Source organism: Notolepis coatsorum (assembly GCF_963971535.1).
Source record: "Notolepis coatsorum genome assembly, contig: SCAFFOLD_312, whole genome shotgun sequence".
NCBI lineage: Eukaryota > Metazoa > Chordata > Actinopteri > Aulopiformes > Paralepididae > Notolepis > Notolepis coatsorum.
In genome coordinates this window covers 247,459-261,648 of record NW_028170851.1, presented here as the reverse complement: position 1 = coordinate 261,648, position 14,190 = coordinate 247,459, and the positions used below count along the sequence as shown (strand labels likewise).

Sequence of the window (14,190 nt, the reverse complement as noted above, 5' to 3'; positions counted from 1 at the left end):
CTCTCTCTCTCTCTCTCTCTCTCTCTCTCTCTCTCTCTCTCTCTCTCTCTCTCTCTCTCTCTCTCTCTCTCTCTCTCTCTCTCGCTTCAATTCAATTCACTCTCTCTCTCTTTCTTTCTCTCTCTCTCTCTCTCTCTCTCTCTCTCTCTCTCTCTCTCTCTCTCTCTCTCTCTCTCTCTCTCTCTCTCTCTCTCTCTCTCTCTCTCTCTCTCTCTCTCTCCCTCCCTCTCTCTCTCTCTCTCGCTTCAATTCACTCTCTCTCTTTCTTTCTCTCTCTCTCTCTCTCTCGCTCTCTCTCTCACACACGAACACACACACAGAAAATTCCAACATTGTCCTATAGAAGTCTGAATGCATTATGGTTTGTATAAAAGTTTCATATTAGTTTCCCTATATTACATTTAGACTATTCAGTAATAATAATAATAATAATAATAATAATAATAATAATAATAATAATAATAATAATAATAATAATAATAATAATAATAATAATAATAATAATAATAATAATAATAATAATAATAATAATAATAATAATAATAATAATAATAATAATAATAATAATAATAATAATAATAATAATAATAATAATAATAATAATCTGAATGCTCTAATTTCCAGTGCAAATTGTAATCTACACAATAGATCAACATATACTTTTAATCTGCACGGGCCTCCTGAATTTAGCAGTTAACATTTCAGGCCTGATTATATAAATATGTATCATAACACTGGCCGATTTCAACAACAAAATAACAGAAATAGGTGCAGGCCTATAAAAAGCCATGTCAAATAAGCAGTATTTGCAAGCAGTAGTATACAGTAGTCTATATCACAGACAGATAGATGTCTTATCCCATACTACTAAAACATCCTATTTTGTAAGTGCAGAGGAATAGAGGACTCCATGGAGCATGATGCAGGTAACAAATGTTGTTGGCCGTTATCGTCCCAAAATATTCTGAAATAAGTTTAGACTTTCTTTATATATATATATATATATATATATATATATATTATGCCAGTTACATTTACAAATATTTCCAAAAAAGCCAAATATTCCCACACACACAGGACACATTCAAGTTTAGTGCAGCCTAATACAAATCAGGTATTATGATAATTTAATTGAATTATTTACATGTATTGTTATAATTATTTATGATAACTGGTATTATTATTATTAGTAGTAGTAGTAGTAGTAGTAGTAGTAGTAGTAGTAGTAGTAGTAGTAGTAGTAGTAGTAGTATAGTAGTAGTAGTAGTAGTATAGTAGTAGTAGTAGTAGTAGTAGTAGTAGTAGTAGTAGTAGTAGTAGTAGTAGTAGTAGTAGTAGTAGTAGTAGTAGTAGTAGTAGTAGTAGTAGTAGTAGTAGTAGTATGAATATGTATTTTGTTTCCTTTATTTTATGCAATTTAAAATGTAGGATAGACATATACTCATCTTCCTCGAATGAACGTGTGGATCTATGAATATGATCAAATTTGCTATATTCATGTTGATAGTAGATTAAACTCATGCCTATTAATTCTTATATTATGCGAATGGCGTTTATTCTTTATGGTGCGTGTGGTGTTTATGTGACGTGGAGACTATAAAAGAACATCCCCTAAATATGACAAATAAAGGGGATTCACATCGTTAACGATTTGCTACCAAATAGTGATCATGAAATTATAGATATAATGATACACTTAGTTTAACCATATAAATATAGGCCTATAGCCTATTTCCAAATAATGATGATAATGATTTTTTATTTTTTATTTTTTTAGTTAAAACTTCGTGATTGTATTGTATGAATTATTGTGTATATAGGCTAATAAAGGCTTTAGTGAAGCTACACATGTATGTAGCTCATGCATGGTGTGTGTGTGTGTGTGTGTGTGTGTGTGTGTGTGTGTGTGTGTGTGTGTGTGTGTGTGTGTGTGTGTGTGTGTGTGTGTGTGTGTGTGTCCTACATACATACACACTTTAACGTGGGTTGATTCGGTTATGTTTTAATCACCATAATTATTAATTCAATCAACGAAAAGCTACACATATGACAGAATCTTTAATCAACTGTTAGTCTAAATGTGTATGTTAATAACAATATTGGACCATTTTAGAGACTACCAGCCTATATTTAATTTACCTGGTTAATTTCGATTATAGGCCCCATTGTCTAATACAAACAAGCACAAATGCAGTATCCTTCTAAAAACAAAGGATAGACAAGCGATTGAGAATTATAGTTGAAATGCAGCAAATACTTGCAGAGCAAGGAGCAGAATAAGACTGAACTGAAATGTGGCTGCAAATTCTAGGCGCTTCACTAAAGCTTCACTATTACATATCCTTAGAATGAGACTGTAACTGCGAGACAAGGTGTGAAAATACTTTGTTGGACTCTTAAAGTGTTATGTTCCTTCAAGCGAGAGCTAATTGGCTATAGAGTGTTACATTCACACATAAACAACATTGCTGATATGGAACCATGTCGCCATCTGCTGGCTACAGCTTAGTACTGCGGGAAAGGGGAAGGTGCAATGCGCATGCATTTCCCCCCTCATGCAGTCGACCTCAGCTCCCAAGGGGCAAAATGGAAAAAAGGGAAAATGAACAAGGAATAGGAAAAAAACAAGAAAGGGCTGTTTACCCAGTTATACAGACACAGTGTGCTTTGGGTGAATCACTGACCATCTAGGATGGACTTGCACAGAGGTGGCTTATCTTATTAGCCTAAATATGATGGGCTTAATACAGCATTTCAAACTAGCCGAAAAAACTCATGGCTTTATGGCCCTTTCTTCTCCAGAGCTGTTGGCTTTAGAGGGACAGAGGGCGAAAGGTTCCCAGGCCAGGTACAAACAAAGGCTAGCTCGAGATGACCGTGAGTCCTGTTCCTACCCGTCGGGGGAGAGTCCAATAAAGCCGATCATTTCCGCTGGGCCTTTTGTCCTGAGTGCAGTCCCGCAGAAAGAGGGGAAAAAACAAATGGGTGCCGAGGTCTGGAAACGGCCTAATTGTGTCTGGACGGCCATAAAGCCATTAAAAGTGGAATGCCAGACAGTATAGCAGACCAGGCGTTTTATTGCCCTGTCTCTGGTCGAGCCTTTGAAGTTTGGGTACATCTGTGTCCCCTAACGCGTCATAACAGCACTGCGGTTTGACAAAGGTATTCTACTCCTAACTACTAATCTGTTCATTTCTGTGACACATATGTCCATAATGACCAGCAAATTAAATTGCAGAATGCATCTGATAAAAGAAAAAAAAAGCTGTGCGCGGCTCGGTTCCATAAACTGTCGTAACACTTCCAAAGTACAGCGATCTGGCGCTTCTCCTGTTTTTATCTGTAGCTATATGTAAAACATATTTCCCAACATGCAGGGACTTGGGACGAGCCTTGTGAATCAGGCCATAAATGACGGCGAGGTGACTTCATAAATCACTTTTGATCAAATGCTATAGCCGCCAAAGCCTTCTTCGTGTTTTGAATCGCCCGTGGGACTAATATGAATAATTTACATATAAGCGTCACATGCAACTATACAATTTGAATGCTGAATAGCAACGGGACTATATGTTAATAATTATAAAGGAGAGATGGCGTGGAGGACGTACAGTAAGACTACACGTCTAATAGCGACCGACCGGCCGATATTCCAGCTCAACAGGAATACATTTGTCACATTATTTCGGGCCTCAGCTGTCGGAGCCCTCGGTGTCTTTCTTGTTTTGCGTCCTCTCGCCTCGCAGCGCTTTGCACCCCATAAACGGTTATAGCGGTAATTGTCTTTTATGGCTGTATACAGCTAACAACATCCTCTGCCAAGCCGGCGCTGCTGCTGCACTCAGGCCGGAATCCAGACACATCTGAAACAGCCAAACATCACACACGGCACAAAATACACTCTCTGTGTGTGTGTGTGTGCGTGTGTGTGTGTGTGTGTGTGTGTGTGTGTGTGTGTGTGTGTGTGTGTGTGTGCGCGCGCGCGCGCGTGTGTGCACGTGCGTGTGTGTGAGAGAGAGAGAGAGAGAGAGGGCGAGAGAGAGATAGAGTTGCAAATGTAATTTTTTTTTACTGTGTGTGCATTTACACTAAACATTTTAATGATATTTTCTGCAATGTGGTGATGGTGGTGGTGTGTTTTCTATACTATGTGGTGGCTGTGTGTGCAGTGTGTGTGTGTGTGTGCAGTGTGTGTGTCTGTGTGTGTGTCTGTGTGTGTGTGTGTGTGTGTGTGTGTGTGTGTGTGTGTGTGTGTGTGTGTGTGTGTGTGTGCGCGCGTGTGTGTGTGTGCGTGCGTGCGTGTGTGTGTGTGTGTCCGCATGCGCGCTTGTTGTTGCTTAGAATTATGCTTTGATTTGCTCAGGAGTAACCCACATAATGAAATAGAGTTAACTGCCGCATTTCTCCAAATGCACGTTAAGAGGCACGCTAAAAAAGTGCGTTTGTATGATTTCATAACAAAAATGGCCCCGTTTTGGGGGTAATGCTAAGAGGTTAATACGCAGTATAAACGCTATACAGAATGAAAATAAAACCGCCAAGCGGTCGAAGTATAGGCCAGCAGACTCAAAACATTACATCAAATTATACTCAGTCCTAATTATACTTACTTTTGGATAATGTCAAAATATTTCATTTAGGAAAGGAAAGAATGCAACATGCATGCATTCGCAGATATAATTTGTTTTATTCAATAAATAAAGTACAAATTACATTTGTGAACCAAAAATCTGAAAGGTCAACAGACCATGAGGTATTCATTAAGTCGCCTACAGTGTTTTCATTTCCACTTCTCCACTTTCTAACAAATATCATGTCCTTTCAAAACGTTGCTCCCTGAAATTCAGACATACAGTATCTATAAGCCTTCTATAGCCCCACCTCGAAACAATTATTGTTATTGTAGGTAGTCGAGAGACATCTAGGTAGTCAAAAACAATATCCTTGTTAATATAGATTTCTTTTAACGTCTGATAACATTACTATAGGCATTTTCGAGAGAGGTTTCTGAAAGTCATGCACCCGCCTTCTTAAAATGCTACTGTCTGCAATGTTAGATTCGAACTCATGGTTACCAATAATAGGACTAACAATTAAGGTAGAAACAGCAATAAAATTAATCACATTTTACAAACTATAGGGCTCAGTTGACTCTGAGCCACAACAAATATAGCTACAAAAACAGAGAACATACAACTATAGAAACATCCATACACAAACAAGCACAGGGACCAGGCCAACTAATACACAACGGCTTTAACGGGGTCATAATTGTAATCAACATAATAAAAATAGAAAATAAAACGAATGGTACGCTGTTAAAATTGTGCAATATTAAGGTAGTCGCATCAAATTGTAGCCCGGCATGCTTTTCTAAGACAAAAAAAAGGCCCAACAGCTTCTGTTATAGGCTATAGAACAATAAAGACAGTGAGGTTTTTCAAAAAGTAGTGTCCAGCAAAGTTTAGGAGGCTTTCACACATCAAGCTCCACACAATATAATTATGCTCAAATCTATAAACATTCATTCAATCAGTCTTTCGGTCCGCCATCTTTGTTAAACTTCTTCATCTTCATCCTGCGATTCTGGAACCAGATTTTAACCTGTCTCTCGGTGAGGTTTAAGAGCCTCGCCACCTCGTACCTACGGTCCCGCGTCAGGTACGTGTTAAAGAGGAACTCTTTCTCCAGCTCGAGGATCTGGTGCTTCGTGTACGGACAGCGCTTTTTTCTCGTCGCACTCGCGTGGAGCCAGTTGGCGACTGGGTTATCTGGAAAGAGGGGGTGCGAGACTGGGTGTAAGGGTCTGGGGTGCCGATTGCCTAAATATCAAAACACATAAGTCATGACTGCAGTGTGGGGCTATTATTAAAACGCACTCCTATTGTTGGAGCTCGAGGAACGACAATACCTCCAGGGGGGAGAGCGCCAGTTGCTATAAAGCTAACTTCCCCCACATATCTCTCACTCACCTTGTCTTAAATTTGAAACCGATCATATCTAGCCATAGTGAGAGAGACCTGGAATATATAGCTTATTAACAAGTCCTCGTGAGAAATGGCCGTTTAGAATGGCATCTGTTACTACCCGCAGCCCCGCCACAGACACAATCACCTGATTCCCCACAGCTTTACGCAGTATAGTATGGTAGAATATCAAAGGACACCGCCGCCACTTACTTGGATCCAAGGCTGGTTTCTCCTCCCTCTCTGCGCTCGCGTCTCCGGCCTGAACGGGCAGAGTGTCCTTGTCCACCGGGGATGTCGTGGCCACGGTGCCGTTGGCGTAATCAGAGAGCAGCAGCGCCGTGTGCGAACCGGGCAGCGCGCCATCCCCTCGCGCACCAAGCCCCTCCGGTTTGATCCCGTAGTGGTGCGTTGTCGGTAATCCGGTCATGGGTAAGGAGCCGGACATGGGCTCCAGTAGCCAAGACTGCATATACCGGCCATCCGTATCCCCCGTGACCGGGCCTTGGGGGTGCCCATAGTGGTGATGGTAGACGGAGGAAACGCTGCCTGGAAACTGGGCCGGTACGTGGCTCCATGATGGGCTGAACACCGGAGCTTTGGTCGGGAAGGTGCAGGGCCCCAGCTCGCCGTGATCGCTGATGGAGGCGGGCTGCCTCGTATGCTGGATCCCCCCTGGACCGGAGGGGTATCTGGGCGCCGAGAGCTCCTCGCTCTCGGGCAGGATAAGGGAGTCGACATAGTAACTAGTCAGCGTTCCGGTTGTCGACATGGCAAAAATGCTTTCACATGTACACACTCATACACCGATGCATACAAAAACAGGCGCGCGCACACACCACACACACATACACATTCGCTAAACCCAACCTCACAAAATAACAATCTGAAGAAATCAAGTAGCAACTTGGCTCCTCAAAGAACTACAGTCGACTAGTAGTGGGGAGCCAGGCTGCCATTCGATTGGGTAACAGGCGCACGTGATACAAAAGGCAGAACAATAAAGGATAAATCAATCCCTATGGCCATTAAATGCTCACGGGTCTCTCTTATAACAACGTCTAGTTTTAAAGCAAAGAATGAACATCTTACGAGCAGCGCATGACTTAGAAAACTATGTAAAAATTAAAAGTGTATATAATTAGGTTTAAAAAGCAAACTGGCTTTTTTATACATGATGTTTGCCAAACAGTGGTGGCGTTTAAATCCCAACATCCAAGACGTTACAGTATGTATTTAGAAGTCTTATTTTACGAGGTACTTTATAGGACGCATAAGCACCCTACCAACGATGCTCACACAAAAACACATGGCTTTTTTCCTTCTTTTTTTTAGTTCATCGCCGCCATATTGCAGAGAACCGCAAAAACACAAAGGTGCGTACTTTCTAGGCGGCGCCAGGAACGCAAATTATTCATAAAGTATCTCGACCAAAATTGGCTAGGGCATGTTTTCAACTTCTTGCACTTTCGTTTTTTCCTGATAGCATAATCTACCTTCCTTCCAGTGTAGCATGTATGCCTCAACCACATTTTAAGTGTCAGAAGATATATGGAAAATCTAGCAATGAAGGTCTCTCTGTAGCCTGACACATGATCAAAAATAGATCAGCAACATTTTTGTATTTCATTTTTGGTTAGTTATACATTTGAATCATTTTACAAGTGCAACCTTTTGGATATTTATTGTGCATATTTGTTATGTGAATGTTTACTTTTGCAAATCAGTGCAAACTGAAAACCAGGGTTTTGTTATACATTGTCAACAAACCCTTTTGCTTTAAACAGAAGACACACTTCTACCACATTAAATAGTCCTGTTTACCTACAAATACACATATATTTATATATATATATTTAGAAACTATTCAATCTCTATTAAATGTTTCTTAGATTAGAAAAAATAGCACAATCTGCTATTTACTCATATATGCCGCGATTGTAAACAAAAGATAGTAGCCTAGTTAAATTCCTTTAAAAAAGTACATTCCTAATTTATAAATTGACAATATATAGAAAATAATAATAATAATAAAGAAGCATAATGCTACAAATTAAATCCATCTTGCATTTAATAAAACATTGTGTTATATGCTCAAAGCGAAAACACTAACAGAGATCAGAAGACTATTGTGGACTTGATAGATATACCCTTTCAAAACATTTAGGCCACCACGTTTTATTAGTACATTTGAATAGTACTACGTACTATATTCCAACCGAAGACTGGCGAAAAATAGGGTGTACATGGGTCTTCTTATAGTTTTCCTATGACAGTGATCTGCAATTCAGTTCTGCAATTAGTGATGCTATTATATTACATCACAATCCATCAACAAATGCATCATCGTGGCAGTCACTTCTTCCGTGTAAAGCCACACTATGAATGATAAAGGTATTACGAGTAATCTGAGTCGTTTCCTACTAGGTGCAAGGTGGTAAACATGAGCCCGTAGGCTATATATATATGTTGGGTTGTATACTATTATGGCCTGAGCTTTGAAAGATAATGAAATGCAATTATACGAAATTAAATCACCTAACGGTTCCTCCACTTTCTAAAATATATGAAATAACATTTGGGAAGTTTAGTAATGCTTTTAATTTTAACGTTTTTTTGTGTTCGTTTTTTTGTTCATCGATTTTTGTAGTAGCATTTTTGAACACGTGATTGAACTCTCAGCCAACTGTCAAATGTCGTACACCCTGTTTTACCAGTGTAAAGGGAAGATATGTATTCTAATAATGCCAACAGCACAGGTTTTTAAAAAGGGTGCATGGAAGGCTGCCTTGCGTAAAAGCGTTCATTATGAAGTTTACACTCACTAAATTATCTAACCGTATAGGCGAGGCCTATATTGAGCAACAGCGACGACTCCCCACACATTATAGGTTATATCATGTATTACTGAAAGACGGGCAAACACCCAACAAGGCCACAGGCAATTTAACTCGAAGAAACCCTCCTCAGTATACGGTTTGGTCCCCCGGTAGCTATACAGCCTATAGAGGTTATACGCCAGAGCAAAAATGCACGTCCAAGCTATGTGCTATCACCTTAATTGTTGATACGGCTGTAGTACGATGTGGGCCACAAACATTAAACCAGGCAAATGGATAGGGGACGCATATGTGCACTAAAATAGACAACACCTTCAAAAGAGAGAAAAGGAGACGCCGGGGCAATGGCTCCCGGGCTGTAAACCTAAATCAGGGTGCTTCTTTTTTAAGACGGACTTTACCGCAGGGGCTATTCACTTCTTTTGCCCGCAGATAACAGCATGTCTGGAGGATCTAAATATCCTCCATAAAGCCCTTCCCCTCTTTTGTGTTGTCAGCACTAATGCGCAGCGGAAGCATCCGGTACTGTTGCCCACCGGCGCGCCGCGGAGGTCGCTGTTGCCCACTCAACTTCCCCTTCACTGCAGTGGTCGTAACCGAGGCCTTGTCTCCTGACGCGCCTGCGTCACGACTGGCAAAAAAAAAACATTCTTAGCTCTATGCTAATTCCAAGTCCACGACGTATATAGCTTAGCTTTGACCAAGTTAAATATAGCACACGGACCACGGAGGCTTAATTTAACGACGAAAAACACGTCGAAAAGGTTAAAGAAAACATTAGAGGAGACAAGTTAAGGCAAAAATACGCAGCGGCATTCCACCCTCTCTCATGCGTATATGCCAACAAAAGCAGTTTTATAACCGCGATTACGAAATAGGCCTATACCTTTTCTATACATTTTCAAAAAAAGTCCATCACATTTATGTCCCACATTTGCTTGTATGACGTTTCGGTGTATGGAACTGGGGCAATTAAGACAGTTTCTTGTTGCAGAGGTATAAAATGGATCCCAACAACATGAAACTACCTAAACCACTCGACAGTCGATCCGGGCCTCGAGAGAATCCCAACCTGCCAATTCATAATGCATCGCCGTCTTCGGTTTCCATCAAGTTCGCTAAAAGAAATGCTCTGTGTTGAAAACATTTTGTACAGACCTATTATTTACACCGATGTATAAGCTAAGGCGCAAAATCAGCACAAATGTACAGCAGTAAACCGACTTACCCGTTGCTCGATGAGGTAATCACAGTATTCCCAACTATATCAGAAAGCAATTCTCTATCCATTGCAAATCTATCCGGTCCAGATTTCTAGCAGTGTCTGGAAAACCTCCTCTCCGTCTCCCCGGCTCTCACACGACTGAAGCTCGTCTTAGAGGAGAGGGAGAATCGTCATATACAAGCGAGTCATAAAACTCTACAATAGCCGGTTAAGCATGCAGCTGTACGGCCTAAACACGTCGTAGCCCTTGCAGTCTATATCTTTATTATTTCCTATAGCCCTTAAAATGGGTCCCTGGCTTCTAAGCTGCTAGAAAACAAGGCAACACAAACAAATGCCCCTCACATCCACAGTTGTCCAGAATACTTTGACAAAATACATGCTTCTTTTTTTTCTACAAACAAATGCCTTTCCCCACACACAAGACACAAATCAGACCAAAAAAATTAAACAAAACAAAACAAGCATTTCAAAAACTGAACTGCTATGTGAACTGATAATTTATTAAGCATTACACAAAAACACAACCTCATATTTACACAATAATATACAATAAAAACAGGTTCTCCTTTACTTGATTTGCACATAATCCCCAGTATGCGTCTATACGTGTCCTCGACGAGAAAATAGTGTTGTTGATCACTTCACACATTTACCTCATACGTACAATATAACATTGTAGACTATACACGCATAATGAGCAGAGTAATTACTCTACCCCTTCGTATGTATGTTGGCGATACATAGGCATTATATTTCAGTGATTAAAATGGCTAACATACAGGAAAATAGTTCTGAATGTTGTGTCATGCAATTCCAATTAAAATAACATATAGAAACATATTCCATAATAACTCGTTTTAGAAATATGCTATTTTGTCAAATAGTGGAATACGTAGGCTATTTAGGCCACGATCCAGGGCACGAGTGTGTGTCTGTGTGTGTGTCTGTGTGTGTGTGTGTGTGTTGTGTGTGTGTGTGTGTGTGTGTGTGTGTGTGTGTGTGTGTGTGTGTGTGTGTGTGTGTGTGTGTGTGTGTGTGTGTGTGTGTGTGTGTGTGCGTGTGTGTGTGTGTGTGTATAATGTGGTACTTTTTTAATTTAATTTTAATTTTGCTTTGTTGTGTTTGTTGCATTCATTCAATTCCACTGACAACATCTACGTCACCGGACGACAGTAATAACAGAAGAAACAATTTAAGAAAGAAAAACAAAACACAGCAATGAGAAAACCCGGGGAAAACCCTCAACATTCACGTTTCTTTTTCAGTAGCTTACAGAGGACGATGCATACATTAAGCTCCGTCTGAAAGGACGGTGCCCCTCGCCATGAAATCAGTCATTAAAGTGAAAAAAAAGGGCCACTGTTTTCACCCAATCTCATCCGGTTTTAATTCCATCCAGCTAATAGAGACACACCTCATCATCATCACGAAAAGCCATAATTGGACGTGAGCTCGCGGATCCTGTTTTCCCGCGTCATTTTCTTCAGCTTCATCCTGCGGTTCTGGAACCAGATTTTGACCTGTCTGTCACTCAGGTGCACGCCCTTACTGATCTCTAGGCGACGCTCGCGAGTCAGGTACATGTTGAAGAGGAACTCCTTCTCGAGCTCCAGTGTCTGGTGCTTGGTGTAAGGACAGCGTTTCTTCCGGCCGCTTTTCGCTGTCAGCCAGTTGGCCTTGCTTTCGCTTTTTGTGTCTCCTGTAAGGAAAATTGGGAAATAACATGCTTTTTAGGCACAACTGTAACACCGGGGGCACACACACATCGTCTCTCTCTCTCTCTCTCTCTCTCTCTCTCTCTCTCTCTCTCTCTCTCTCTCTCTCTCTCTCTCTCTCTCTCTCTCTCTCTCTCTCTCTCTCTCTCTCTCTCTCTCTCTCTCTCTCTCTCTCTCTCTCTCTCTCTCTCTCTCTCTCTCTCTCTCTGTGTGTGTGTGTGTGTGTGTGTGTGTGTGTGTGTGTGTGTGTGTGTGTGTGTGTGTGTGAGTGTGTGTGTGTGTGTGTCTGTGTGTGTGTGTGTGTGTGCGTGTGTGTGTGTGTGTGTGTGTGTGTGTGTGTGTGTGTGTGTGTGTGTGTGTGTGTGTGTGTGTGTGTGTGTGTGTTGAAGGTATGCGTAAAAAGATAGGCCTTCTCTAGTGTTGGTACTTTGTGTGAACTTGAAACATGCCCAAGTAATCCCATATATAGCAAAACAAATAGGTTTTACATTTGTTGATAGCATTTTCAATCAGTGGTCCAAACAATATAGAGAAAACCCATGTCAGCTCTTCAACGCCAATGACAAAATGACTAAAGAGTTGCCACGTTTTAGCGCATGGATTCAGGCCTATATATTTTTTTGTTATGAGCGTTTTAATTTATTTTTATGCAGTGGTGCTATGGTCGCGTCGGTGAAAAGAGACGTAGACTAAGCCTACGTGTTGTTAAATTATTTACTATTTTAGCATTACCTAATATAGGATTCTTTTGTGGGGGGGGGGGTGCGAGGCATTTTTTCATATATTCTAATCCTCGCGGTTTTAGTTTTTACGCATTGAATTTCCCTCGGTTTATAGACAAACTCCTGTATATACATCATACCCATGACTTAATGTGGAAAAAAACCTGGTTTATTAACGTCAATGACAATTATATGGGAATAGAGATCTACTCGCTTGACCTGATATCTTAACGGTTATAAAAGCAATAATATTTCAAACTTCGCCAGAACCTGCATTAATTAACTGCAATAACAACAATTGCGACGGACACACCTATATTGATCTATATACTCACCTTTAGTGGCCTTGGTTAGTTTCTCTTCGTCAATATCCTGTGCTTCGTCAGCAGATGAGCCTTCCGCCTCTGAGCCGGACTCCTCGTCCCCCGGTGGCGCGTGCGTCTGCACGGGCACGTTTCCCGAGGAGACGGGCTCCTCCGTGGTTCTCCCGGTTCTCCCCTCCTGCGCCGTGGCTGCGGGGGCAGAACAAGACGTCGGTGTCGCCGGTGGTGGAGTGTGGAAGCGAGGAGCAGGAGCAGGGGGGTGTATGCCAAAGTGAGAATGGGAAGGGTTCGACTGGGGGCCGTTGTAAAGTTTATGAGAATGTGCTGCGTGCGTCTGAGACAGGCGGAAGTAGCCCGGCACAGGCACGGATGAACCCCCGCCGCCGCCATCGGTAACTGTGCACGACGAGCCCGAACCGGAGCTGGCCGTGGTCAGCCTCGAGTAAGTCTGGTCTTCGGCGGTGGAGGCTTTGGGACACTTCTGTGGCTCATAGAGACAGTAGGCGCTCTCTTCCTTAATGCTCTGCGGGAAGGAGCAGGGTGCGACCTGGGGACCTGCCGGCTGCTCCTGGTCCATTCGACATGACCTCTGCATCCACATCTCCATGCTAGACATGTACGCGCCCGAGGCAGAGACCATGTTTTGGGGACCGACTTCGCTCCGTTTGCCCATACCTGGGAAGTATCCATAGTTGTGTAGTCCGTAAGGCACCTCTGCGGTGCTGTGGGGCACACACACGCCGCTTCCCGGGTAGTGCCCTCCGCTACCCTCGGCTCGGCCGCCGATGAGAGAATCCACTAAAAACGCGTTTCCTGACGGGCTGTCGGAACATGACATTATTGTGGTGTATTTTGGCGAGGGGAGAAGATAGCCCTTTCTGGCTGACATTTCTTGTGCAAAACATGCTGGATATGATTAGAGGTACCCCCCCTCTCCGTCGCGCACAGTGCAAAGCCAATGGAAAGGCTTGGAGACGGCCGGTCCCGCCCACTCAAGGGCTACGTAGCAGCCGGGGCCAAATCCATCATGGGGCTGAGGCAGAGAAAGGAGACAGCACAGCAATCAGTGTGTTCTCTCACCTCGCTTTAATGCGCCACCATTATCCCGTATAAAGGGCGAGGTCTTGCCTGTATAGCATACAGAAGGAAAACAAAAAAAAATTAAAAATAATAATAAAAGGTAGCGGTTAGCATGTCGATGCACAAAAGGACGCTGGCAAACATATCGATAGTACAAGCCAACGAATTACGTGTTATAGCAAAGAGGCGCTTTTATTATTCCCCATGCTGTTCAAACGTTAAAGCTATAACAAATGTTTCATATTTACAAGCATCAGACTTGCGTCAGCCTATATTTTTTTATAATTCAAACTGAACGAGCGTACATAAGGGGACT

At 42.0% G+C, this 14,190-nt stretch overlaps 2 protein-coding genes across 2 annotated transcripts; both read right to left on the bottom strand.

The window, feature by feature from the left end:
* Positions 1-5,532: 5,532 nt before the first annotated feature.
* On the bottom strand, positions 5,533-6,738 carry hoxa9a (homeobox A9a; the record flags this gene model as incomplete). Its single annotated transcript, XM_084339293.1, has 2 exons — positions 5,533-5,771; positions 6,180-6,738. The coding sequence occupies 2 exons, from the start codon at positions 6,736-6,738 to the stop codon at positions 5,533-5,535; spliced, it is 798 nt and encodes a 265-aa protein (XP_084195419.1).
* Positions 6,739-11,458: 4,720 nt separating this feature from the next.
* Positions 11,459-13,683, bottom strand: LOC311248409 (homeobox protein Hox-A10-like; the record flags this gene model as incomplete). The annotated part of the gene is made up of 2 exons (XM_084339291.1): positions 11,459-11,733; positions 12,807-13,683. 2 exons carry the CDS (start codon positions 13,681-13,683, stop codon positions 11,459-11,461), a joined length of 1,152 nt encoding a protein of 383 aa, XP_084195417.1.
* Between the last annotated feature and the right edge of the window lie 507 nt (positions 13,684-14,190).